At 41.1% G+C, this 26,341-nt stretch overlaps 1 protein-coding gene across 7 annotated transcripts in view; it reads left to right on the top strand.

Annotated features, from left to right (window-relative positions):
- Positions 1-26,341, top strand: part of ARHGEF3 (Rho guanine nucleotide exchange factor 3) — a 272,865-nt gene that overhangs the window by 219,797 nt on the left and 26,727 nt on the right. For 5 of the 7 annotated variants that reach the window (XM_016131540.2, XM_016131542.2, XM_016131539.2 and 2 more), the window contains one exon: positions 16,224-16,331. In XM_016131540.2, the coding sequence (XP_015987026.2) occupies positions 16,224-16,331 (108 nt within the window). Of the gene's footprint in view, positions 1-245; positions 15,504-16,223; positions 16,332-26,341 lie in introns of those variants that run through there. The other 2 variants (XM_036219596.1, XM_016131543.2) reach the window with 2 other exon arrangements.

A 26,341-nucleotide genomic window follows, 5' to 3' on the forward strand; every position in this document is an offset into this window, starting at 1 on the left:
TTTAACAATACGGTTACTTTTTAAAGTTAGTTTCTGATTATGGCAGGTGAAGTGATTTTCTGTTTAAGACAGTAATGTTTGTACAATACGTTGATTTATTTTAAAAAATAAGTAATTTTTTAAAAATAATTTATTCATTCATTTATTTATTTTATGGTGACACTGGTTAACAAAATCCACTAAGGTTCAGCTGTACACTGAAACAGTAAGGCATATATATGTTTACACTGTGTGTTCCTCCCATAGGTCATATTTGACCCCCTTTACCCCATCTAATTTCCCCCTTTCCTCTTCCCCACTGCACTCTGGTAAAAAATGAGTTATTTAAGAACACATTAAGTACATAGTAGCTCAGGTAATATATACATAATGCAAAAAATTGTCATAAGGTATCTAGAATTTAAAAACAGTGCATTAGGTGTGTTCTGAGGCCATTCTAAAATTAGAACTCTGCAACAATATGTTCCCAAATTCCGGCACAGCCACTTACAGACTGAACTTGAACTTTGGACTTTGAGCATAGGACCTAGATTTCAGATAGTGAAGATTTTTAAATAAATTAAAAATTGGCCTTAATGTATCATAGAAAATTATTCTGGACTAGATGTTAGCTAATTAAAAAAATACAATTGGATTTCTGTTCTAAAACCAAAAATCTTTTCAAAGCTTCAAAGAAAGTGCCAAAGTTCCAGCTGAAATCATTGAGGCCATCTTCTTCCTTTTCCCCCTTTACCCTGAGGGAAGGATTGAGCAAGACTGCTTTTTAATTTGGGGCAGCCATTGCATGTAATGGGTAGGAACTTGGACTTGAGGGTCAGACTAAGCTGAGTTTGAATCTCAGCTTGGCCACTTGTGAACCAAGAGGTCTTGGATCAGTGACTCATCATCTAAGCCTCAGTGTCCTCATCTGTAAAATAACTTCCAAGGGAATTGGTTGTGGAAATGAAATGGCATGCAAATGACTTCCACAGAGCAAGTGCTCCAAAGCTCATTAGCAGCAGCAGCAGCAGCATCTATTTTGCATGCATATCAGTTGAGTGCAAGCTGTGGATGATCATCCCTAACAAGTGGTCTGCTCTAAGGTCACTCTTTCCTTTTAGGAAATACCCACCCAGTTTCCCAAGGATTCAGGTTGGCGCCAGGCAAAAGATGTTCTAAGCACACTGGCATGTTTCACATTCACTCCTGCCTTGTAGGACAAAAAAAAAAAATCTAGTGTGGTTTCTAGTGTTCCCATAATGACTTTCACACAAGGGGTGAGATGTGAGCTCTCGGTAGAGAGGCACCCTGGTCACAGGAAATAAGGAGCATGTCACCTGTCCTCAGGGCCAGCTCCCACCTGACATGCTTCATCCAGAAATCTTAACCAAGCTCCCACAGAGGACACAGACCCAGGGAAAGTGAGGAGGATTATGTTGCTTTGGGAGTACTTCATACCCTATTTATTAGCACAACATTTTAATTGTAAATAGATTTTTGTTAGAAATATAAACTCCGCAGCAGGAAGGGTATGAGTTGGTGAAGACTTAGACAACTAAAAATGACCCCTAGTATTCTTTGATTATCAGTAAGTATTTATTGAGATCAGACTTTAGCTAGCATTCCCCCCCCCCCCCACCGGGTTTAAAAAAGAAGAGAAAGCCATGCAAGAAATTTTTGCTTAGGTTTGACCAAGTCATTCACAACCCTAACATACAGGCAGTGATCGTCAATCAGTGGAGATGGGGCTGGGGAAGCAGGCAGTCTCATTGAGGAGTTTGGCAGGCTGGGAGGAGGGCAGTACCAGGAAGTGGTCATCGAATGAGTCCCTGTTGCCAGACGGTAACACACCATTCTGGAGGTATGCCCTTAACAGAGCACTGATTGCTGGGGATGCATGAGCAGGGCACTTGTGCACCTGCCTAGGCACTCTAAGATGCTGGGGGAAGAGACATGAGGGGCTGAGATTCCAGAGTGATAGGGCTTGAATGTTGAAAGAACAGCCACTATTTTTCTACTCCCTGCCTCAGTCTCCATTGCCCTTCTGCCTCTGCAAGTCCTTATTCCTTCAGGGCTCTCAACTAGCTTAGGAAATGAACAGTGCTGTGGCTGAGAACCGAGGGCTTGCTGAGTGGCGTCCTTGAACTCGATCCTGGCTCTGCGCCTGACTACTGGCTGTGTGACCTTAGGCAGGGTTCTTAACCCCTTCGAGCCTCAATTGCCTGCTTTGTGAAATAAGTATATTAATAGTACTAACTTAAGAGAAGTCAAGGAAAACATGCTCAGAAAGCACCTTGACATGGTCTGGCATGAAATCACCCTCAGTATTATTGCTATTATGTTATTTATGTTATAAAAGGAAATTGAGTATCCTGGGAGGGTAGTGTGGGGGTGGCAGGGAGGGCTTTCAACTCAGGAAAATTTGAATTTCAGTTCTGCCAATTAATTACTGGGTATGACTTGGGGCAAGTCGCTTTACTTCTCTGAACACCTGCTTCCTCTTCTATAGAACAAGTTGATGGGGGTTGCTACACAATATAGGTGAGTGAGTGTGTTCGTTTGTGTCTGTGCCTGCTTGTGCATGCATGTGCGAGCACCCAGTATGGGGTGACTCTGTGGCTTTTGGTGCTTTTTCTTTTCCACCCAGTGGTCCCCATTATCTACATAGCACTTCTCTACCTGACAGCTGGAGTCAGGAGAGTCACACCTGAGTCAGATGTGGAACGACTTCTCTGTTTCTAGAAAATTGCTAGAATCTGAGTAGGTAGGGATCCTGGCAGCGTATAATTTATTTAATAGCAATTTGGGAGGCTTTGCAGGCTCAGAAAATGTCTGGCACCCCCACTGAACAGCCCTGCTTTGTAAATTCAGGAGCAGCCCAGAGCCTGACTCCCAAATGGTGAAGCCAGAGGAAGCGCTTGCTGGTAAATGTGCCTTTCCCTTCATCCCTGGAGATGCTTGGGGAACCTTTCCCAGGGAGATTTTTGCCAAGTTAGACCCCCTGTAGTCTCCTAAAGGAACCCTCCCCTCTGTAGATATCGTGTGCTAGAAAACTCATGGGAATTTTGCCCCTTTCTGCCACAGCAGTACTTTGCCTCAAGAATAAATAACATTTTTTTCATTTACCACAAAACTGCCTTTGTCTTTTCTCTAACTTTTATTGGCACCCCTTAGCACTGAATCTCCAATGGCTAAATCAACATTTAAAAAAGAAACCAGTCAAATCACAGGTTTGTATTTACTTCTTTTAAGTCAACTGCCATTGTCTATTCATTTTCTTTCTTGTGTCTTTGTAAATGAAATGAGCTGCAAGTGATACCAGGAACAGAGCTAGGTCTCTGAGGCCTGCCTCCTTTGTTGTGTGTGTGATACATTCTTTTTTGAATTCACAGGCTTCTGAGTTTTAATAGACTGTAGATAATGATACATCTGGTTGCATATTAATTGCTGAGAGTTAGAAATAACACATAATCACTATGTTTCAAAGTTACAAATGTACATCACTGAGAGCCAGTGTTATTAGCCTTTGGAAAAATCCATTCTTAGTGGCCATTTTTTAATCCCTGTGGTTAAAAATGTGCTACAGAATGAAAAATGTCTCAGAAGGTTAGTATTGTGTCCTGCATGTTTGTGGACATGCACATACATACACGCACACCTCCTGAGGAATAATATTTTGAAGCTATTCATCTCATCAGTTGGGTTGTGTGGGGGCAACAGAAAGCCCCTATGGATCCACTATAGATTACCTACCTCACAGTTTCCTAAACGGCATGCTTTGTACCTTATTTTTCTACATGCCATTGCTCGGTGGGAGTTAAGATGTCAGTCGAAAGCCAAAAACAGGAAAGTTTAAAAATTGTTTTATTTCATTCTCAATTCAATCAGTCCCCTGTGGCTGTGACTGGTAACTTTTTCCATTTCGAATAATCAGATATTAGTGTATTCTGTTCTCAGTTGAGAGCAGACTGTTCTAAGACACCCAAGTGTGATGTTCCTCATTCTAAATGCAGGCATGTGCTTGCTGAGGATGCACATGGACCAAATAATTTGAAGGGATAAATTTTGCTAGGAGAGACAGCTGGGTGTTACCAGGGAGCACCACAAATGTATTTTCTTTCTGGAGGTCACATCTCTGCAAGGTATGTCTGCTGAGAAGCATCATTCTCAAAAACAGAAGCTGACTGGGCAGCATGAGAAAAGGGTCCACGTTTTCCTCCTGCAGACCCAGTGCCCTTAGTCAGATATCCCAGCAGCTGAATGTGTGTTCCCTGGTCCCAGCCTAGTTCTCAGTCAGATGGCAGAACTGGCTGTCAGCTTTGCTTGCCTGGGATGTATTTGATTATCTCAGATTCAGCTGGAACAGTCTGTCTTTTCTTTGGGACATTGAATTCAAGATCTGGGCATCCTTTTTCATCTCTGTACTTCTTTTTCCTCTTCTCAGAAGTTAAGATAATGCTGAACTTCAAGGGATGACAGGTGGATGAGAGAGAGGACATGTCAGTGGATCTGTGTGGTCTTTCTGGAAGCCAACAGTAACAAGTTATTTTGGGGAGAAATTCCACCTTGAACATCTGGCATGGGTTCAATGCCTATCACTGAGTCAATCAGTATCATTAAGTTTCTATCATTGCCTAATCTCAGATAATAGTAGAACCTGGAAAGATTGGAGACTGGCTTTTCTAGCCCATAATTCAGCAATGTGGGTGGAGTGGGAGGGGTTGGAAGCAGACCTCAAGACCTACCTACTTGGGTTCCCTTCCCCCACTCAGCTGTTATCTTGGAATTTTAAGGCTGACATTTTCCTCTTCTCTGGACCTGGCCTTAGATCCTGCCAAACCACTCCCAGTTTTGCCCTCTCTAGCCAGAGCTTGACTAAACAGATGATAAAGGTGCAGGAAGAAAGGGAAGGCAGGAATGCAAAGTCAAAATACTGTTGTCTAGCCACCAGAGGCCTGGGTGGTCAGAGCATGTCATTGGTGGGCTTGTGGCAGGTGACCTGGAGCTCCAGCTTTGTCACTGGGAGGCCCGGAGAAAACCAGTACTGCAGGGAAAGGACACAAGGCCAGGAAAACAGGCTGGGGGCAACTTATGGAGCAGGCTTGTACAGAGCACATTACAGACATGATCTCATGTCATTTTCTCAACAACACTGTGAGGGGGGAGAAAAGTCACCCCTATTTCACAGGGGAGGAGACCAAGCCCGTGGAGGCTGCATTCTTGGCCCAAAGTCATAGTGTATTTAGGTCACAGGGTATTGTGCTCTGACCAGAAAGGTTGGCTCATATTTTATCCTTAGGTCCTTTGCAATGAATTGATGTATTCTATGAGCCAGAGTGATAAGAACTCTGTCACTTGCTGCAGAGGCTTTTGGCATATTCCTAAGCTCTGGGGAAGCCTCAGCAAATGTTTTTAAAATGCCCTTGAGTTCTGTACCTACCAGTACCCTAACACTGAGCAGGGGTGGAATCCTCAGTGGCATTGTCCTTCCCCTCCCCCCTCCAACCCAAGGGGAAGCTAGGGAATCCCTATTACCGACATAAACAAATACAGGATTTATATCCCACCCAAGGGTTTCCAAGAAGTCAGTAGGAAATGACTGTGAAACCTCAGAACCACAGAAGCTTTTCTTTGGGCCCTGTGGCTGTGATTAGGCCTCCACTGCTACCTCCAGGTGACTTACTGGCATCCTCCAACCAAGAATGGGCAGCTTTGGTCCCATTTTCCAGACCTGAGAATAGTTATGGCATGATGGACAGACACATCACGTCTGTGGTATCCTTACCAAAAGTGCATAACTACAGTCTAATCGTGAGAAAACATCTCTGGGCCCAAGGCTGGGCTTTCTGTAAGGACCAGAGACGTACTACTCTGCTGGCAGCCCTCACACTTTTTTAGGTCAGACTCTTGAAGTGCTTCAACCCTGGTCATCTGGTCCTTTCTGCCTCGACAGAGTGAGAGCTTTGCTTGACTTAAAGACGGCAGATGTGGAGCCAGGGACTGCAGAGAGAGCTAAGTATTTGGCTTCCTCTTTCTCTGAAGACCTGTAGTGCCATGTCTGGCACTACAAATGAGTTTCAGACAGTGGGCTGGCATTTGCTAAAAGAAACTTATTGGGGTGTGGGTGTGTATTTCTCCTTCTGCCCAAGGTTAAGTAATAGTAACATCCCGTGTAAGAGAACTTGAATGTGGTTTTCTACTAAACTCCAATATTTTAGGGCTATTTATTAGATATGTTTAATCTTGGGCCAATTTAACCAGTAGCAGACTAATAAAATAACAGATTTGGGCTTGCTTCCAGGACAAATGTTGACTTACCCTTATAATGTTGACTGAAACGAATAACTCTGAAAGTAATTGAGGAGTGAAATCTTAGCCAAAAATACAGTGTCTGAAACAGTGGTTCTGTTTTATTTTACTGGCGCTGTTAAAAGAGATTATGCTCTGTAAGCTAGGCGGCAGCAGCGGCGGCGGCGGCTGTTTCGGCTCTCGGAGAGTCCTGTATTTTACCGAATTATTTCTCAAGATTCATTTTCTTTTCAGCCTATAAACCATCATTCAGCAAAAGTGAATTTCCCCATGGCAGACAAGTAGGACAGGTTATGTTTCCAATGTGGGGTAAAAACTCAGTGATAATAAGAAGAATAAAGATAATAACTTGCTTGAGGTCTTCCCTCAGAAACAAAATGATATACCATTAACATTAGCCTTCTCAGAGTTCATAGTAAAATTAATTGCTTCTCCAGGGTATACTGGATGAAATCCATCTAGCTCGCTCCACACTCCACCACCACCGCCCCCCCTTCATTTGGTCATTCAGTTTATACAAACATTAGAAAGCTATAATATTTTGCTAGCATGTGTTTTGGACTCGAAGGAAACAGGGAAGGCCTGGAGGAAATGAAGCTAGGATGACTACAGAAATTATTGTAAAGCGATTTCTTTCAATACTCATTTTTTTATTTGCATTATATGGGAAGCTGTGTTTGGAGCGGGGACCAAGCAGATTTTCAGAGGCTCATGCCTTCTTTGTCTGAACTCAGTCAACGGTTTCCCTGATGCCTCTCCCTTAAGCAAGGTTCCCCCCTAAAAACAGGCCGACTTTGGCCAGATGCTATATATACCGACTGGACTTTGGGTGCTATGTATGTAACTGGCTCAGGCAAAGACAGACTGGTTTACAGGAAATAAATGTAATCTCTTCAACCTTAATGTATTCAGTTTTATGGCCCCAAGAGTTGACGGTTTGATTTGTGGATTTGCCCAGACCATTTTGTGACATCTCCATCAGATGCTTTTCAGCATTTCTAGGAGAGGAGGCTAGAGAAATTGTCACATCTTCAGCACAGTGGCCCAACACTCTGTCTGCAGTTTGGCCATGATACTGAACTAACTCTGTGGATTTTATTTATCCAGGCTCTCCTTGGTCTCCATTAGCAAACAAATAAAAGCAAAAGACCTTGTTTTTTTCTTTTAAAGAAGGAAATTGGGATGTTTTCCTTATAGCATCTAATACAGAGAGTTGGACCTTTTCATCAAATAGGAAATCAGATCTTGCCTGGATGCTTGTTGTAAGGCAACCAGACTCCAGCTGGAGAAAATAAACATAAGGGTGTGGCCTTCATCTTTGAGATTGGCCAAGACAAAGGTATCACTGACCCCTTTGGGAGCAGTTCCTCGTGGCTTGTCAAAGTCCACAAAGCCAGTAGTCCTTTTGTTGGAATCACTGATAAGCATCTCTAGGGGGAAATCACGGTTCTGAGTTTGGAGAACTTTTGCTCACTTTATGGGTTAGAAACCAATAATTCCGAAATACATTTGGCCTAATCAGTGAAGCCAGGTTTCCCTTGAAATTTGAGCCTCATTATATGCCTTTCAACTTCTGGTAATAGATGATGCCAGGGAAAAGAGAAGAGGAGGGGGAAAAATTAATGAGAATTTTTGAGTTAGAAGCCATTATTTTATTACTGTCTTTTTCTATTTCCAAAAAATAAGATGACGAGTCACATTCGGATTCCAAAGAAGTTCCCCTTCCTTCTTCTGCATCCCCACTTCTCTTGCTCAAACAGGTCTATGAAGGCCTCCTCACTGATGCCTCTGTATCCTGCAAGCACCTGCAGTTTGCTATGCCCTGCCTGTTGGCCACCCGCCCCTCTCCTTGCCCGCTATAGCCAACAATGACTCCTAAGTACTCTGTCCGAATCAACCTTCTGGTTCTCCCTGCTCAGCTAGGAGACGTTCCCCCAAGAGCAACAGCTGCACACTTCAATAAACCCCACTTTGCAGTTGCTGGGTAAACACACACAGAATTGGATTTAAGACAATGCCCATAGTTTCAAGGTATCTCTTTCAATATATGTATTAATTACAAAGGGAGTACAATAGTGCCCCCCTTATCCACGGTTTAGCTTTCCATAGTTTCAGTTACTTGCTATCAACCACAGTCCAAAATATTAAATGGAAAATTACAGAAATAAACAATTCATAAGTTTTAAATTGCACACCTTTCTGAGCAGTGTGATGAAATCTCATGCTTTCCTGCTCTATCACCCCATCCCACCCAGAGCATGAATCATCTCTTTGACCAGTGTATCTACACCCCCTGCCCATTAGTCACAGTTACCAGATTATCAGATCAACTGTCTTGGTATCACAGTGCTTGTGCTCAAGTAACCCATGATGACCCCCAAACACAGAAGTAGCGATGCTGGCAATTTGGATATGCCAAAGAGAAGCCATAAAGTACTTCCTTAAATAAAAAGGTAAAAGGTCTCAAGGAAGGAAAAAAAAAAATTGTATGCTGAGGTTGCTAAGTTCTATAGTAAGAATAAATCTTCTATCAGTGAAATTGTAAAGAAGGAAAGAGAAATTTGTGCTAGTTTTGCTGTCACACCTCTCAAACTGTAAAAGTTACAGCCTCAGTATATAAGTGCTTAGTTAAGATGGAAAGGGCATCAAACTTTATCACAGGTATGTATCTACAGGAAAACACATAGTATATATATTGTTCAGTACTCTACAGTTTCAGGCTGTCTACTTGGGGTCTTGGAACTTATATCCCACGGATAACAGGGGACTACTGTAGTATTGTTTACAGTCAAAAAATCCTGCAGATACTATCTGTATTAGTATTCTGGGACAGCTGTAACAAAGTACCACAAGCTGGGTGGCTTAGAATAACAGAAATTTATTTTTCACTGTTCCGAAGACTTGGAAATCGAAACCAAGGTCTTGGCAGGGCTATGTTCCCTCTAAAACATACAGGGGAATCTTTTCTTGCCTCTTCCTAGCTTCTGGTATTTATCGTCAATCTTTGGTGTTTTGGGGGTTATAGACAAATCATCCCATTGCTGTCTTTGTCATCACATGGCATTCTCTCTGTGTATCTCTGTCTACATTTCCCTTCTTATTAGGACACTAGTGATTGGTTTAAAGTCTCCCTATAATCTAATATGACTTCATCTTAATTTGATTACATCTATAAGGATCCCATTGCCAAATAAGGTCACATTCACAGGTTTTGGGTAGAACTTCAACATATCTTTTTTTTTAGTGGGGGCACAATTCCACTGGTAATACCCCCTTAACCAACTGGTCAAGGTTAATATCACCAGTAATAAGAGACAGTGATATAATGTACCCCTGATATGATATACCAAGAAGGGCACATCACTTCTGTTGTATTCTTGCCAAAAATGCATTATCTGAATCTAATCATGAGAAAACATCAAACAAATCTAAATTTAGAGAGATTCTGCAAAAGAACTGACCAGCACTCTTCAAAAATATCAATGTCATGAAAGACAAACTGATCCTGAAACTGAAAAGGGACATCAGTGGAAAAACTGGTGAAATCCCAATAACTTCTTTAATAGTTCAGTTAATAATAAAGCAATGTTAATGTCTTAGTTTCGATAAGTGTAGCATGGTTATATAAGATGTTAACATTAGAGGAAGTGGGGTAAAGTGTGCACAGGAACACTGTACTATTTTTGTAACTCTTCTGTAAATCTAAAATTATTTTAAAATTATTTCAAATTATTTTTTTAAAGTTAATTTATTGAATGAATAGACAAAGTCACCTGTTCTTAGAGGCAAAGGGGAGGGAGAGAAGAAATAATCTAGTAAAAATAATTTTTAGTTCTGTTTCAGACTGTGAATTGAGAGCTTGCTTTTCACAAAGCGCTGTGCTATGTGCTCATCTTATCTCTTGAACAGAATAGTATTTCTTAGGCAGAATAGTGTAGCAGAGGTGTATGGTTCAGTATATGGCTCACATCTTGCCTCTGCCACCTGAGATATGTGACCCATGTAAATACTTACGCTCACTGAACCTCAGCTTACTAATCTGTAAAGTGGAGATAATGATATTAGCTCTCTTATAGGATGTTATGATGATCCCATGAGCAAATTCATGTAAAGCTCTTAGTCCAATGCCTGACACAGATTGTAAGTTCCCAGTAAATGGTAGCTCTGACCCACAGAATTCTCAATATTATGTTATGAGATGATTATTTCCCCATTTTCAGTTGAAGAAACTGTGGGCAAGTAACTTACCCAAGATCATCCAGCTAATAAGTATGAGAGCCAGACTAAAATAGATAGATCGATGATTAAATGGATTTATTTTACATATGTGTGTGTGTGTTTCTCAATTATTTAGTCAGGAAAAAACATTAACCAGGAAGGAGAATCTGCAGGAATTCTTCGAGGGGCAAGATACAAAGTAAGATGTCAAGTGAGGCCATTTGGAGTAAAGCTTATGTCTTGGAAAGAGGCAGAGGCAGAAGTAAAAGGATTGGCCAGTGAATCAGTGAGAGACTCTAAAAGAGTGGGGAAGGCTTTGGCAATAGGAAGTGTCAAAGGAAGTGAGAACACCAGAATATTTGTGGTGACCTAGAAATTTCGAAGGGTGAGAGCCTAGGGCATAAACTATAAAACAGTGTGAACCGCCCTTTGGCCCTAAGGACGGGGGTAGTAAAGTTGAGGCAGTCATTGAGTAATGAGCTTGACATTTATTGTACCAGAGAGAGGCAGAGGGGGAGAGAGCCTGGCAAGGATGGGAGGTCTTAGCTTTCTAATTAGTAGAAGGTGGCGCTACTGTGGGAATGGAGAGAAAACCATGAATTTGGGAGGCAGTTATGGGGAAAGCAAAGCACACTCACAAACTAAAATAAATAACAATAGAACAGAAGTCTCTTCTCCACGTGCTGTTGGATATTGAATGATGATTTTCTCTGTATGTTTCTAAGATATATTAGAGTTGAACTCCACGAGGTTGTTTTATGTCGTGGAGTTCAGTGATTGGGAGCCTGTTTTGGGGTTTTTTAATAAGAGCAAATAAAAACAAAACAGTAAGTAGAGTAAAACAGACTTCAAAACGTCTAGTGGCTGGGATGGTGACTCTCTGTGACGTTGCCCATCTTTAAATGTTTTGAGGTAGCTCTCTCAGCTATGTGGACCTTTCCCTATTCTGGTCTATATTAGTTGAGAATTATTGGAATTCAGTAGTGGGATTTTTTTTTTTCACTTTACCAGATTTCTTTTAATTATAGTCAATATCTCTTCAGTATCTTTTCATACTAGGCCCTCACTAACAACTGACGTAAAAATCTCAGATGACACCTGCCTGCTCTAGTTCGGCATTCATGTTGCATTTGTAAAAAAGTTGTTCATTAAAACAATCTTCATTATGGAGAATTTTGACAATGTACCATAGAACTATACACTGAGTCCCCTGTGCCCAGCCCCCAACTTTGACAATTACCGACCTACGATCAATCCTATTTCCTACACATCCCATTCCCCAGCCCTATATTACTTCGAAGCAGAGGCATTGTATCATTTTTTTTATTTGTATATATTAATGGTCAAGGAAAGTTTGTGTTTTCTTTGGGCTGATTTGTTTGGAAAGTTAAGAGAATAAAATGCAGTAGGTCGGGGTTTACTCACATAAAAGGTAAGTTAGATACATCCCCTGCTCACCAAGGGAGGACCCTGCATGCCCAGCTCCAGCTCCAGAAGATGCAAACTGAGCCTATGCTCAAAGGTTTAAGGACATAATCACACTAATTTATTTATATACTGTTTATAGCAGATGGCAGAGACCAGTAGGCTGGATAGCCTACAAATCCTAAAATATTTACCATCTGGCATTTACAGTAAGAGATAGCCAAGCCCTGGTATAGGGCATGGGCTCTGAAACCAGCCTGCCTAGATTTAAATCAGGGCTATGTTTAAAGCTGAGAGACTTTAAGCAAGTTGCTTACTTCATGCCTCAGTTTCCCCATCTTTAAAGTGAGGATTGTAATAGTAGCTGCCTTGAAGAGTTTTTGGAGGAATAAATTAGTAAATCTCTGTAAAGCACTGAGAAGAGTCCTTACAACGAATGTTAGCTCACTATTAAATAATGCTAGGCTTCTCAATCACTCTGAGATCGTAACTTCCTTTTTAATATGATGATGAAAGCATTCTAGAGGGTTACTGAGTGGATGAAACTACTCCTGGGTGTGCAGGAGCCCTGCATAAAACTTTCCTGATATTTGCAAGCATTTGAAAGACATTTTTAATGATGCTATAATGGGCAAAAGCATCTGCTGGCATAATTGATTCTCCTCTCCATTGCTCCTGCCCAGGTGCAGAGCAGCCAAGAACAGTGCTGCCTTGCAGTAGAACAGCCCGAGCCCTACACTGATGGCTGTCTTTCTCACCCTTCCTGGACCATATTTATGGCTCAGTGAAGGTAGAGTCTCAGGGTACCTACAGATAATGATACAGAAGACCTCCTACTGTTCCCATTCCCTGTCTGGTGCAAAAATGAAGTGCAGGGAGAATGAATGAGGGTTTCCTGTATGCCATGCCTATTAGAATGGAACTATTTTTGAAGGAATAAAAAGTTATGCTAGATCATATTGATATGATAGTCATTTTCTTACATTGCAAATAATCTACTTTGGTTTTTATCTCTTGGGAAAAATGAGGAAAGATAAAAATTATTGTTTCCCCTAGGGAGAGAATATTAAAATGTATTTAATTAAAACACATTAAAAATAAAATTGCATAGAGTGCTTATTCCCCTTTGTTTTCGATTCAAGCACAAAAGATATTTTAAATTGCTGAATCAATTCCTTTATGAAAAAAATATGACCTCCATGCCTTTCTTCATCTTCTCCTTTCCTTCATCCCACCTCTCGCTTCTTTTTTCCTTCCTCCCCACTTTCTTATCCTCTGAAAAGACGAAGAAAAAACATTTGATATAAGTAAATACTCATGATAAAAATTCACAGCAAACTTAGCATAGAAGGGAACTTCCTCTACTTATTAAAGCGTGTCTTGTCTGTGCTCTCAACAAACATAGTACTTAATGATGAAATCTTCATAATAATCACTTAGATTCAGGAATTAGACTAATGTACCCACGATCTTAACTTGTAATTCACCGTAAGTACACTGGTGGTCCTCGCCAGTTCAGTTAGACAAGACAACAAGCTATAAGGCCTGGGAAAGATGCAACAGAACTTGTTATTCAGAAAATGATGCTGACACAAAACATTCAATGCCTTTTTCTTTCTTTTTTAACCACTTTGGTGAGGTGCTCTCTTGCCCTATCTTAAAATTGCATGGTAGGATGGTGTCTGCACTTGAAACACGACACCTTGTTCCTGGGTTTAACACTGACCTTGCCCTGCTTGGTCTGGCAGTTGTTGGGCTGGGAAGCCTCTGCAGGTTGTATTCTGTCATCCCTCTGTAAAGCCCTAAAGCATCCCTGGTATTGCATTTGCTAGTTCTCAGTAGAGCTATTTAACTAGAATCTGGAAACATTTTCCCCAAGGGCTTTTTTTAGATAATAGTAAAATGTAGCTGGAGACATACTGAGTAAATGGAAAAGAAAAATCAAATTAGACCAAGAATTTTTTTAATCTCTTATTCTCACTGAAGCCCTCAAAGAGAATACCATAATTCAAACTTCGTTTGTTTGGGGCAGGCTTAAAACCTCCATAGATCCAGTAACCTGTCGATGTTCTGGTTTTGAAATTGTACCTGCCTGCTTTGCTGGATCTACAGCACTAAATCATGCAGCAATAGTTTCTTTTCCGTATTTGGGAACATCAAGTTGCCACAGAGCAGCCTGAAGTTTACTTCCAAGTGGTCAATGCCTTAGGGAAGGAGTTTTAATTACAATCTCATGTAGCAGCGCTGCACACGACCTGCAGAGGGGCAAGCATTTGCATTTGCATATGTCTTGTAGCTGTGCAGAAAACATCCATCTAACTTGGTCTTGTAAAATGGACAGCAAAGTCAGCAGAACCTTAGAAAAGATGACACAGCAGGTGAAACAGCTAAATCTTCTCATGTCATGCCAAGCACGCACTGCTCCCTGCTCCTTTTTAAAGCAAGAGAACCCAGTTGGCATTTGCCCTTCAACTTCCCTATTCTGATACAGACTCTGTGACCCAGCAGTTTTACTCATTAAAGAAACAGATCCAAGAGTCTCTGGGTTCTGAAGTACATGCAGGATTATCTAAGACCAAGTCCTGCTTCCCCAGGAAATCTCCCATCTCACTTGCTGCAATGCAGTCTGTGCCTCCAAAGGGGGTGATATCACAATGCTGGCATTTCCAGCCCATGGCAGAGAGCCATTGAGAGAAATTCAGGGGATGCTCAGGAGACTGTGTGTGTGTGGGGGTGTGTGCGCACGTGCGCGTGCATGCATGTGCATGTGTGCACGCACATGCTTATGTGTGCGTGTATGGGTTCATTATGCCAGTGGTGCAGCTCTGACGTAAAATATTTTCTAAATCCTCTGCTGGGAACAGATGCTCAGAAGCCAAGAACTGGACAGGGAGCATTCTGAAGGGCACTGTCACCTGAAAACAGCAGGGCTATTGGATCTTTCTCTAAGGCACTTTAGTAATTATGATGTGATGTCTCTCATATCGAGAGATTCATTCTTTGCATTTGGAACTGAGACTTCCCAGTGTTTGGAGAGTTTCCTGCTGTCTGTTCAGTTCAACAAGCCAAGAAGCTGAGGTACCCAGCAGCCCGGATTCATTCTCTGTCTTGGAAAAGTATTTCACTGCTTCAGGAAATTGTAAAGTCTCTCCTGGCCACGTTATGGAATTGTTTTTGCACTTTTCTTGTAGTCTTTTAATTTTTCTATTTAAATGGCAGAAAGATTGGGTCTATTTCAAAGAAATATTCTGATTTCTGAGGCTGGCAAGGGCATAAAATGACATGAGAGTTTCTCGGCAGGATTCCAAATCCAGGCAAGATTTTTCCAAGACCTACTATGTTTAAAACACCCTGCAGGGATGTCCTGGAGAATCTGAAGTTCTGGCTTAACCCTCGAAACTTTGAAAGAAAGCAATGACTGAAAAAGAAAGATGAACGTCTTGAGGTTCTCTCTGGAAATGATTGAGGTTCGCCACAACATTTGGCACGTTTGGCTTTTTCCAGCAAAATTTGGTGTCTTCATGTGCTGTCCTGCATCTACCACAGGTCAGATGGAGCTTAGGAAGGCAAGGGTAACTGTTCTCTTTGTCTTTGTAAGATGTTTTGTCTGTCATCTCTCTTTCAGCCTGTTTTTATATGTTTTATGTGGAGATGATTTCTTTTGCTGTCTGGTTGTTATTTATAAGTATTAATGTGTATGTTTCAAATATACTGATGATACAAATTTGTTTTCTTAAGAGATGGTAATGGAACTTATTTTAAAATTTTTAAAAATTTAAATAACTAGGGGAAAAAAACAGATTCTTTGTACTTCAGAAAAGCCATTTCATAAAAGAAATTTGGAGAGTGGCTTCAGGCAAGGTGGTGAAAAGGTTTTTAAAAGATGAAACCAGAAGCATCAAAAGACAGCTGCTTGACAAGGTCATTGGGTGGGAAATCTGGGGCAGCTTTTCTCTACAGGAAGAGTTAGAGAGAATGTTTTTACTAAGTAGAATCTTCCCAATTTAAAAGCTGGCAGATACTGGGAGTGAGGAGTAAGGAGCAGATCCGGCCATTTGCCATCTGCTCAGAAGCTGCTTCTGTTGACATCCTCCTGCCGTTACTCCTTCCCTGGCTCTTAAGCCAAGTCATCTCCGCGCAGCTGGAGTGAGACGGGGCACCGTTTACATCCCACAGATCGGCATGCAGCCAGCAGATCATGGAGTGGGACATGACTGTATTGTGGAGTTATGTTGTCTTCGTAATTGACCTTGACATTTTCTCTCCCCCCCCCCTTTTTTTTAACCTTACAGGAGCCTAGTAATAAACGGGTCAAACCCCTTTCCAGAGTCACATCACTAGCAAACCTCATCCCTCCTGTGAAGGCCACACCATTGAAGCGCTTCGGCCAAACCTTGCAGGTAAGAAGGACACAGGGGTGAGGGGGAGCACTCATGTTTCCGGCAAACCTGTTATGTAAGAGGGGACATTTCCGTTTTACCCAGAACCTGCCCTGGTTTCAGATTGACCTGAATGAAGGTTTATTTCAATAGAAGAGAGCAAGCGAGGGGACTGAAAGGAAGAAAGAGAGGTATTTTAAAGTTGTAAACTGGGATAAGGCGGAGTCCTCAGAGATGTTACTCGAGGAGTCATCTGTCAGGTCTTTCCTCCCAATTGTATCTCTGAGTCATGTGTACCATCCAGGTGCACTCTCACAGGTTTTGTCCTAAAATATCTGTGGGCCTCTTAAAGAAACCAGCACGTGATGTGAGCCAGAGGGCAAGAGAGCTTTGTGGCTCAGATCTGGATCTGCAAATTATAGCACGTGAAAAAAATTCAGCCCACCTTCTGTCATCTTATGGCCCATGAGCTAGGAATGGTTTTTACTTTTTTTAATGGCTGGAGAGAAAGAGCAAAAGAGGAATGATATTTTACAACATGTGAAAATTATATAAAATTCAATTTTGTTGTCCATAGATAAAGTTTTGTTGGAACACAGGCATGCCCAAATATTTATACATTGTCTATGGCTGCTTTTGTGCTGGAGTGGCAGAGTTGAGTAGTTGTGCCAGAGACCGTATTGTCCACAAGGCCAAAAATATTTATTAACTTGCCCTTTACGGAAAACGTTTGCTGATTTCTGGCCTAGAACAAGGGCCCTGGAGGTGAAGTATCACAGTTCTGACCTTAGCTCCGTCACTCAGACTTTGTCCCCTTGGCCAGATAACTTAACGTCTATCTCTAGGTCTTGCTTTTATTCCTAATAGGTAAACTGGGGTCATGCCACTAGCTCTTCCATAGAATCATTGTAAATATTTATGAGATAGTGCATTTAAAGGACTTAGTATAGTGCCTTAGCCCTTAGTTAGCAATCACTAATTTACTAATTAGTTAGCTAAGTAGTAAATATTATCTACTATAATAATTATTTGATTAACAAGTGGTTGTAGTTATTCTTGTTCTTAAGCTCCTGATAAAGTTTACCTTTTAAAGTGAAAATTGAGATTTGTCTAAGGCCTTATACCCAATTAATCATAAAAATCTTCTTGTAGATTGAAGTCATGCTATGACAAGGCTCACCTTATTTAGCTGAGAAATGGTCTTGAGTCTTCCATTCCTCACTTGTCCTGAATACTTTCTTCGTGGTATTTTTATCTTGACTTTGTGAGTGATTAAGAAAACTGTGGACTGGAACCCAAGGCCCTTCCCATGCTGTGACACTCTATGACTTGAGAACTATTTGAATGACCCTCATTCCCTCCTATTGTTGCTTCCTCATCATTCAGCCAATGTGCCCCTGCAACTTCACATAGCCCAAGCTGTTCTCTCTGCTTTCGTATAGGTGCTGTTCCTCTCTGATGCTTTTACCCTTCCCCGCCCATTCTTTTGTTAATTCTGCTAACAGTTTCTCCAGAAGGAATACCTCATCACATAATTAGCTATAGGTTTGGCTCCATTTCTCTTGGGTATCCCATGATCCCCTTTGTGGGAGAACAAAGGAGAAAGAAATAAAGTCATTGGGGGGAGCCAGATGAAAGGCTTTGAAGCTAGCGGAGAAAAATGTGTTTAACTTCTCTTCCCCCTGACCAGTCTCCCTCAGCTTTCTGGCCAAGTTCATCACAAGCTCCCCTTGGAAGATTCATCACTGCCTTAGTCCTGCACACCTGTTCTTGCACTGAGTTCTGCTTTTTGAAAATTCCGTAGCCTGTCTACTGCTATTTCACCCTTTCCATTCCAGTAGCTGTGGCTCAAGTTCATTCACTCTGGAGTTATTTCCCCACTTGATGATAAGACCTCCATGTTGCCAGCTATGTCTTCCTGTTGTCTTTCCTAAGACAGTCCACCCTCTGCCCCAGGAAGGGTCTCACTCATCCAACAAGTATTGAGTGGGCCCTCACCATGCACCAGGCTCTACTTCCTCCCCTCATACTGCTTACATTCTAGATAAAGTTGACATCTGGCCCTCAAGCTGTATTTTGTTTGGCTGCACAGTGTTTTGAGTTAATGTTTGAAAATCAAAACAGTCCATGTAAGAATCTGGATTTCTGACCTCTCTTGAGGAATTGGAAGGCATGATGATGCTGGGCCTGTGTTCCCACGTGGCAGTAATGAGCTGGACCTGCATAGCCAGACATCTGTCACCTACAAATGTCCCCACTTCTGTCATTTGTCCTCTCAGTCACTGTCATCACCTTGACTAGCCTGTAAACTCTGTGCTCCTGGGTCTCGGGAGACCACTGCCTCTGCCTCCCACAGCAGCCCAGCCCTTACTTCATTGTTATACCTTCAAAATCTTTCCTTTAGCTTCCCAGACAACGTTTATTTCTTTTCTCCTACTTCTGTCCCACACAGATCCTACACAGGGAACAACACTGCAGGAAATATTTAATCACCTTGAAAATTTGTTTTGACTTAGAGAACTGGGACAGAAAGAAATCAAACTATATATGAACAGACTGAGGCTAAGCAAGGATGAGAAAGCCAGACCCAAGTGAGGGATCTGACATGTGGAAATTGGTTTCTAAAACCTCAAAGTTTTGTAGCAAAATAATTTTTTTATTTACTTTTATCAAAGATCATAATAACTAGCTAACTCTAGGCTCTATTTATGGACAGAAACAACCCAGCAGAAGCAGAACAGTTATTCATAATGATTATGCACACAGACACAGAAAGAACCTTGAACAGTGTGCTTCTGTTGTGAATGTGTCCTTGGGGAGTCAGCCAATGGAAATATGCCCCTGAGATTATGCAGAGTAAGATGGCCATGTTTGTAGGGTGATCTGCAAATCACAAAAAATGCTATTTTGCCCCATCCCCCAAATATTTCCCCGTCAGTCACCTTGGTGCATGCAGCGTAAGTTCTGCAGAATTATTTCCAGTACTAGTATCTCAATGATATTCTCATGACTTTATTGCTTCTCTTACCAGCTAGAATAGTATAGGATGCTAATGTAACCTGAGGAGCAGGGAGGATGAGGGGGAGCGGGAGGCCCCAAAGGGGTAGTCCGTGGGCCAACTTCACATTCTTTGCCATTTTGCCTTTGGTGGTCTTGATGTCCATTCTAAAAGGAGAGGAATGGAGAACAAGGAGTGTAGGGGCTGCCCCAAACCTCTCAGCAGTTGTTTATTTCTTACCCATATGTGTGTGTGTACTTCCTAAAACAAATCAAGTCCGTGATTGAACAGCTTCGTTCTTTGCTGCAGTACCACGTTTCCCTGGCTTCTGGCATCTTACAGTCATATGTATCCCTTCGCATATCCAGTTATGTCTCTCAGGTTGGGCACCTTTTATTATAGGAGAAGAAATAACTTAGGCCCTAATACCCAAACACGATGCTTTAATCAGTAGCGGAACGCTTAGCAGTCCTTCCTCTGGCTCCTCTGGAGACCACAGGTTAGCACAGGAGGATATTGTGAGAGCTTGGGGCTGGCATCCTCTTCCAAAAAGGTTAAAAACCCAGTCACAAATGGAGTGGTCCCTGCAGCAGCAGTTCAGCAAGACACTGCAGGACTTGTTCTCTCTTGCCTCCCCTGTGTCCCATATGGACTGGGGGCTTGGGCCTCAGCACAAAGGCGGCATTTGTAGAAGTCGGAGAGAGAGAGGAGACTGCATGGCACTCCGTCTGCTCCTGACAAGGGAGGTTAGTACTTCTGGTAGATGGAGCACAGATGTCTGGATCCCTCTGGGCCTATAAATCCCCTCACTGGCCTGCCAGAGAGGAAAATCCGGCCCAGCTCTGAGAGGAGCCTGCATACACTCCTGTGGAGTGAGGAAGGCAAGCTTGCCCTAGACCAGTCAACCAGTCACCTCCCGTCACAGCTGTGCACACCTGGTGGACTCGTTTGAGTCCAGTGAGTGCTATGGACTGCTGTGCTCATTACACTGTGATTGCACCCCGCCTTCTCTTCGAACATGAACTTTATTTCTTTTCCATTATAAAAGTATATGTTCATTGTGGAAAAATTCAGAAAAGGAGAAAGGGAGAATATATGTAGCCTCACACTCCAAAACAACTCCTCTTAATATTTCAATAATTTCCTTCCAGTGTTATTCTAGGTATAACTACAAATGTCCACACTCTGGGCCTAATTTGACTTAGAGTCTATCCAGCCTTATCTCTCTGTGATCTATTCACTTCGAGATGAAACCTTCCACAGGGACTGTGGATGATCAGTTTCTCTTGCATCTCTATTGGTCTTGGCCTCACATATTTCTAAGCTACGCAGTTAGGTATATAAAGGATCTTCTTCATCATCGTTACAGCCTCTTGAGGGAATTTCACCTTGATTAAAGTTAAATAATCCTGTTTATTTCTTTTAATACTTTTGACCTTGAGTTTTGTTTTGCCTTTTTTTTTTTTCTGACATCTTACCTGGTGTGTTTTGCTCCATCTGTTTTATTTTCATCCTCCCTTTGTCATTTAGCTAAATGAGAATTTTATTGTGGTTTAAGGGAAATATTATATCAGTTATTCTTGGAAAATATATTAACGGACAGAGTATATATTATTCCAGTGTGTTGATGTGATTTAGTTGACATAATCAGTCTCTTCTATTAATGAATATTTAGGCTGTAAATATTTTTATATTAAATAACTATATCAAATGACTTTTAAAGGCATCTGTTCTTTTTTATAAAAAGCACCTTCTATTGTACTTTCTTTTCATAAAAAATTGAAAAATATAGAGAAGCACAGAAAAAGAAATAAAAGTCACCTGTAATCCCATCTCCCCATCACCAAAAAACTTTTGCGAACATTTTGGTATATACTCAGGCAATCTTTTCTTTTACTATATACCTGCATGTGTATTTTTTTAAAAGCAAAATCATATCATACATACTATTTCTTAACTTACTTTTGTCTTAATGGCTTAAAATAATCCTACAGTGTGAGAACATACTTTTATGTTATTAATATTTCTCACAGACCTGATTCTAAATGGATATTATGTGGTATTTCATTGAAAAGATATACCAGTTTATTTAATCATTTTTCCATTGTCGTATATTTGTTTCCATTTTTCCAGCATTATAGATGACACGGCTTAACCATCCTGATCACCAATCTTGTGTGTGTCTGTATTTCTTTCTTTCCTTAGATTATATTCCCAGAGGTAGAATTCTGGTCAAGGGGTGTGAACACTAAGAAGCATATTGATATCACTAGAGATAAGGCCTCTATTCTCAATGTGTATCTGTCCTGGACAGACCTGCTTCCCTGTGTTCTCACATCCTAATTCTAGGTTCATAGTCACATTTTTCCCTCTCTTTTGACACAGTTTTTCCCTCTACCGTGGCATCTTCACAAGATGGCTCTTCCTAGGAGCCTTGTAACTTTTCCATGTAGGCCAAGTTTGTCTCACTTTTCTTTGTATCGGCAGTGCCTAACACTATGCATTACTTAGGATATACTCAGAAATTGGTAGTTACTATTATTATCACTTTTCTTATTAGAAAAGGTTGCCATTGCTCTTCCTTGGGGCTCTTCAGGAGCTGGCAGTGGGTGCCCACCTAGTAATGCTATACAACTGGGCTACTTCACAGTAGAAAATGAGTCTCTTCCCAACTCATATCCCCTCAGGGAAGATTGTGGTGGCTGAAGAGGAGCTTCTGGTTAACCACAGCTTCTGATGCTCCATTCCCTGGCCCCTAGATCTGGAAATATATGATATGGTCTCCATTAATTCCTTATATGGATTGTGTTGTTCGTTCCCCTATAGACTTGTTAGGAAGGTAGTTAGTATAAAAAAGGAGACAGTACCTGCTCTTGAGAAGGGTAAAATGTACTTAGTAAAAGTTGTCTAAGATATATTAGAAAGTGGGGAAAAAAAAGAAATTCAAAACCATTGTATCCTAATTAATAATACACACCTATAGTGTACGTATAGGAAAAAAAACAGAAAATCATCAAATTCTTAATAGTGATTATCTCACGGGAACACAATTATAAGAGACTTTTATAGTTCTTTTGTTTTCTGTCTTGTGTTTTCCTCCTCCTTTTTCTTTCTCCATTACATAAGAATTACAGATCAGTAGAGAATTAATAAACAGGCTGAGACTATTGATTTTTATGTTTTACATTATGTATTTATATCATGCATGAATTTTTAAAATAATTATATATTTTTTTCTACCTTTGCAACCAGACAAAATGTATCAGATTTGAAAATCTTATTTGATATACTAGAGAGAGGGAGCTTAGTAGTGGCTGAGGGAAGGAGGAGGTTAAAGGAAAGGTGGAAGAACTTGTGTTGGGCTTGGAATGGTTCAGAGATGATGATGATGATAAAGAGGAAGGAGGACATTTCAGATTTAAGGAAGAAGTATGAGAAGACTGATGCCATGTGTGTGTATGTGTCTGTGTGAGTGTGTGTTGGAGGAAGCAACCAGAAACTATACTGTCTTGTTGTCTGCAAGGTAAGGATGTAGCTAAGAAGTGACCTGTATACCATGTCAAGAGAAATTCCTGACTTTCTGCTGGTCTTTACTATTGCTGGAATAATAGACCATTGTAATCGTTAACTATTATAATTTAAAGCTTGTCATTTTGTATTTAGTAATAACAACTTCTATTAGTTGGATGTTTACAATGACCCAGGTTCCACGTAAAGCACTTTATGTTTGTGGCTTCATTTCATCTCCACCATAACAATACAAAATGGATTCATCACCACTTGATAGGGGAGAAATTTGAAAAACGTACCCAAAGTCGCATAGCCAGTAAATGCAGAAGCTAACATTCTGTAGCCTTTTTACGATGCCTCACCAGTAGGCTTTTGCAAAAAGTCAGTCTGGTCATCGTAAAACATGCAGTTTGCCAGATTCTAAAAATAATGGCCAGACTTTCTGTCTGAGGGCATCCCATCTTACTGCTGATCCTTACTGTCTGTTTGCCTGTGTGGAGAGGAGAGTCATTGCCATTTCAGCTTATGGAAGATTTTATCATTAACACTATCACGCAAAAGCCATTTTGTGGTGCCCCGTGAAGAGGTTGGGCTGCTGTCCCAAGCCTCTGAAAGGCTTTTTAATTTTCGCCTTGCGCTAAGTAAATTGTACATTGTTTTCCCCACACCTAAACCAAATATTGTCTTTAGTTTTTCATTCTTCTCAGAATGTCTCCCAGCTATAGAAAGTTTTCTCCTTGCACTGAGTCTGTGGGGTTTGACAGTTATTAATTGTGAATTGATCATGTGCCTTTTTATCATGTTTTTAATGTGCATTAATCTAAACCAGATTCTGTATATAGGATTTTTATGTCTATGGCATCACTTTGAACTCAGTCTGGCATGTTTGTCTGCTGGTTTTATTTTTTTTTAAGTAAATATCTCTTCATTATGGAAAATCTGCAAAGTAAATATAGAGAATAATGAAAATTAAAATAAAAATTATCCATAGAGTCACCATACAGGGTAACACCTATTAATATTTTGTATTTAAATAGGAATCTTTCTCCTCTTAACTCTGCATGTGAGACCTTCCCATTATCATTAAGCTTTTCTCAAAACATGTTTTTAAAAACTATATAAGGTTTCATTTTATGGTTACACTATATTTAACTTATCCCTATTGTTGGTCATTTTAGGCTGTTTCCAGAGCTTTTGCTTTTATAAACATTGTGATGCTGAGGGGTTTTCTCCTCCTATAAGTTACCCTAAAAGCGATTCCTCAAGAAGCTGTTTGGTCCAAATAGTTCAGAGTTGCATCAGCTGTTTGATAATGAACGAAAACATATGTAAATAAGCACTAACCATGGCTGCGCAATCAGTAATATAATAACGATGATAGGTAAGATCCATTTCCTACTAACCATGTACCAGGCATTTGGCTAAACCTTTGACGTAACTTTTCCTATCTGATCCTCACTACAACTTTGTGAGGTACTTATTGCTATGCCCCTTTTACAGATAAGGAAGCTGAGACCCAGAGAAATTAACTTTTTCTATATCCCTCAGCTATTGAGTTAACTTGAAGCCATGTCTGTTTTACTCAAAAGCCTGTGTTTCTTAACCGAAATCTATGTTTTGTAGACAAAAGACTGGACTCAGTTCCTATCCAACACTTACTTTGTGCCAGTCACTTAATCCTCTGGTACTGGGATTTCTCATTATTTAAAAAGGGGCAAAATATAAGAACCTGCTCAGTGCCTCTCCCAGGACTAGCATGAGGGTTAAATGTGATGGAGGCCACACAGCTGGGAAGTGTTATTTCTTAATTTAAGTTAATTGCTCTAATCAAGCCTTACTTGAGAGACGCCTCCAGAATACTGTTGGAGAGAACATTTTCCGATCCCAGCCATAACCACTCTATATTTTGTAGCAGCAACATAGAAATATGTTTTCCACTCTCTAACTTCCAATCCATTTAATAATAAACTCTAACTTCCAATCCATTTAATAATAAACCATCTGCTACAAAATATCAATGGTAAGTATAGAGAATTTCCCTGGCTTGGACTATTTATTGGAGCATGTTATCTTTGGCTGTGGAGACCTTCTGGTTTTGGAAAAGGGCAGGGGAGCACCCTGCTGAACAGGCAGCATTAACAACCAAATCTGTTCCATCATGCCTAACCTGCTGGGTTTACATTTCCTCTGACATGTGTAAAAGGGCCCCCTTTTCCCACGTGACAGATAGTTCCCTTTGCACCTGCAGCATCTTTTCCATATACCCAGCTCAAGCATAAACATAAGCACCCATTTCCTAAATCTGCATTATTTTTGCCTGTTATGGTCACTGTTATTTTAGCTGCTTTGGGTAATTATGAGCTTTGGGTTTTTGACTCATTTGCTGTGCCAGATTCCCTCATGGAAACTCTTGCTTGTTCTGGAACATTTTTCACTTTAGGCTCAAAATCTCCACACTTGGGGGTGGGGGAGAATCTATGTATGTGTTTCCATTTTGCACAGAGTCCCTCCTAAGGTTGGGTCCCTCACTTTGAGGTGAGCCCCTCCTTGTCACCTTAGGCCAGTGTTTCTCACCCCAGTGGACACTCAGCAATGTCTGGTGATGTTTGTGTTGTCACAACTAGGGTGGGGGCGCTACTGGCATCTAGTGTTTAGAGGTAAGGATACTACGAAATACCTTACAATGTACAGGACAGCCCCTTACAGCGCCCAGCCCATACAAGCATGCCGTCCATTCAGAGATCCTGCTCTGTACCAGGCGCTGACGAACCCATCAGTGAGCAGAACAGATAGATATCCTTGCCTTCAAGGCGCTTTACTTTCTATTGGGAGGAAACAGACATGTCAGAAAAAAATGGTACATGATACCATATGGGACATGGTGAAAGTAGAGAAAAATAGCATGAGGGGGTGGCAGTGGCAGGGGCACTGAAAGGAACTTGGCTGTTCTCTCTCAAGAGATAGCCCGTTCTTAGGGTTTTTTCTCCTAGCAGTAGTCACATGTTCCTCCCCACTTTCCAATCATCTCATCTAATTGTTCTGATGACTAGTAGGGGTGCAGGTCGTGGGGTGTGGTCTGCACCACTGTGAATACCTACTCATGGCTTGGGCCTGGTTGGCTGTGAGCTGTCCCTGGAACTGGCATTCTTCATTGCTTCTTTGGGATTCTCCTTTCTAAGTGGACTTTTAAAAAGACGAAATGTTTGTTGTAGTCTAGCCTAATTAAAAGTATAAATCTGAAGTTTGGTCAAAGAGCCACTCAGTCATGATTCCTACAACTGAGCAGATGCATTCCCTTAACTAGGTTTAAACTCCTAGTAGGCTGGGTCTCATCTCCTGGAAACCTCCCCACAGTGCATGATTTGCATATAAATAGCAGGTACAGGCCCCATAGTACAAATAACTGTGGTTTTCCATTCAAACATCTGGTTTTGAATCTTGCCTGGGTAAATGACTTAGCCTCCCTGAGCCTCAGTTTGTTTCCTCAACATAAAATGGGAATAAACTCCCACCTTGCAGGATG

Source organism: Rousettus aegyptiacus, unplaced genomic scaffold (assembly GCF_014176215.1).
Source record: "Rousettus aegyptiacus isolate mRouAeg1 unplaced genomic scaffold, mRouAeg1.p scaffold_m13_p_4, whole genome shotgun sequence".
Classification (NCBI taxonomy): Eukaryota; Metazoa; Chordata; class Mammalia; order Chiroptera; family Pteropodidae; genus Rousettus; species Rousettus aegyptiacus.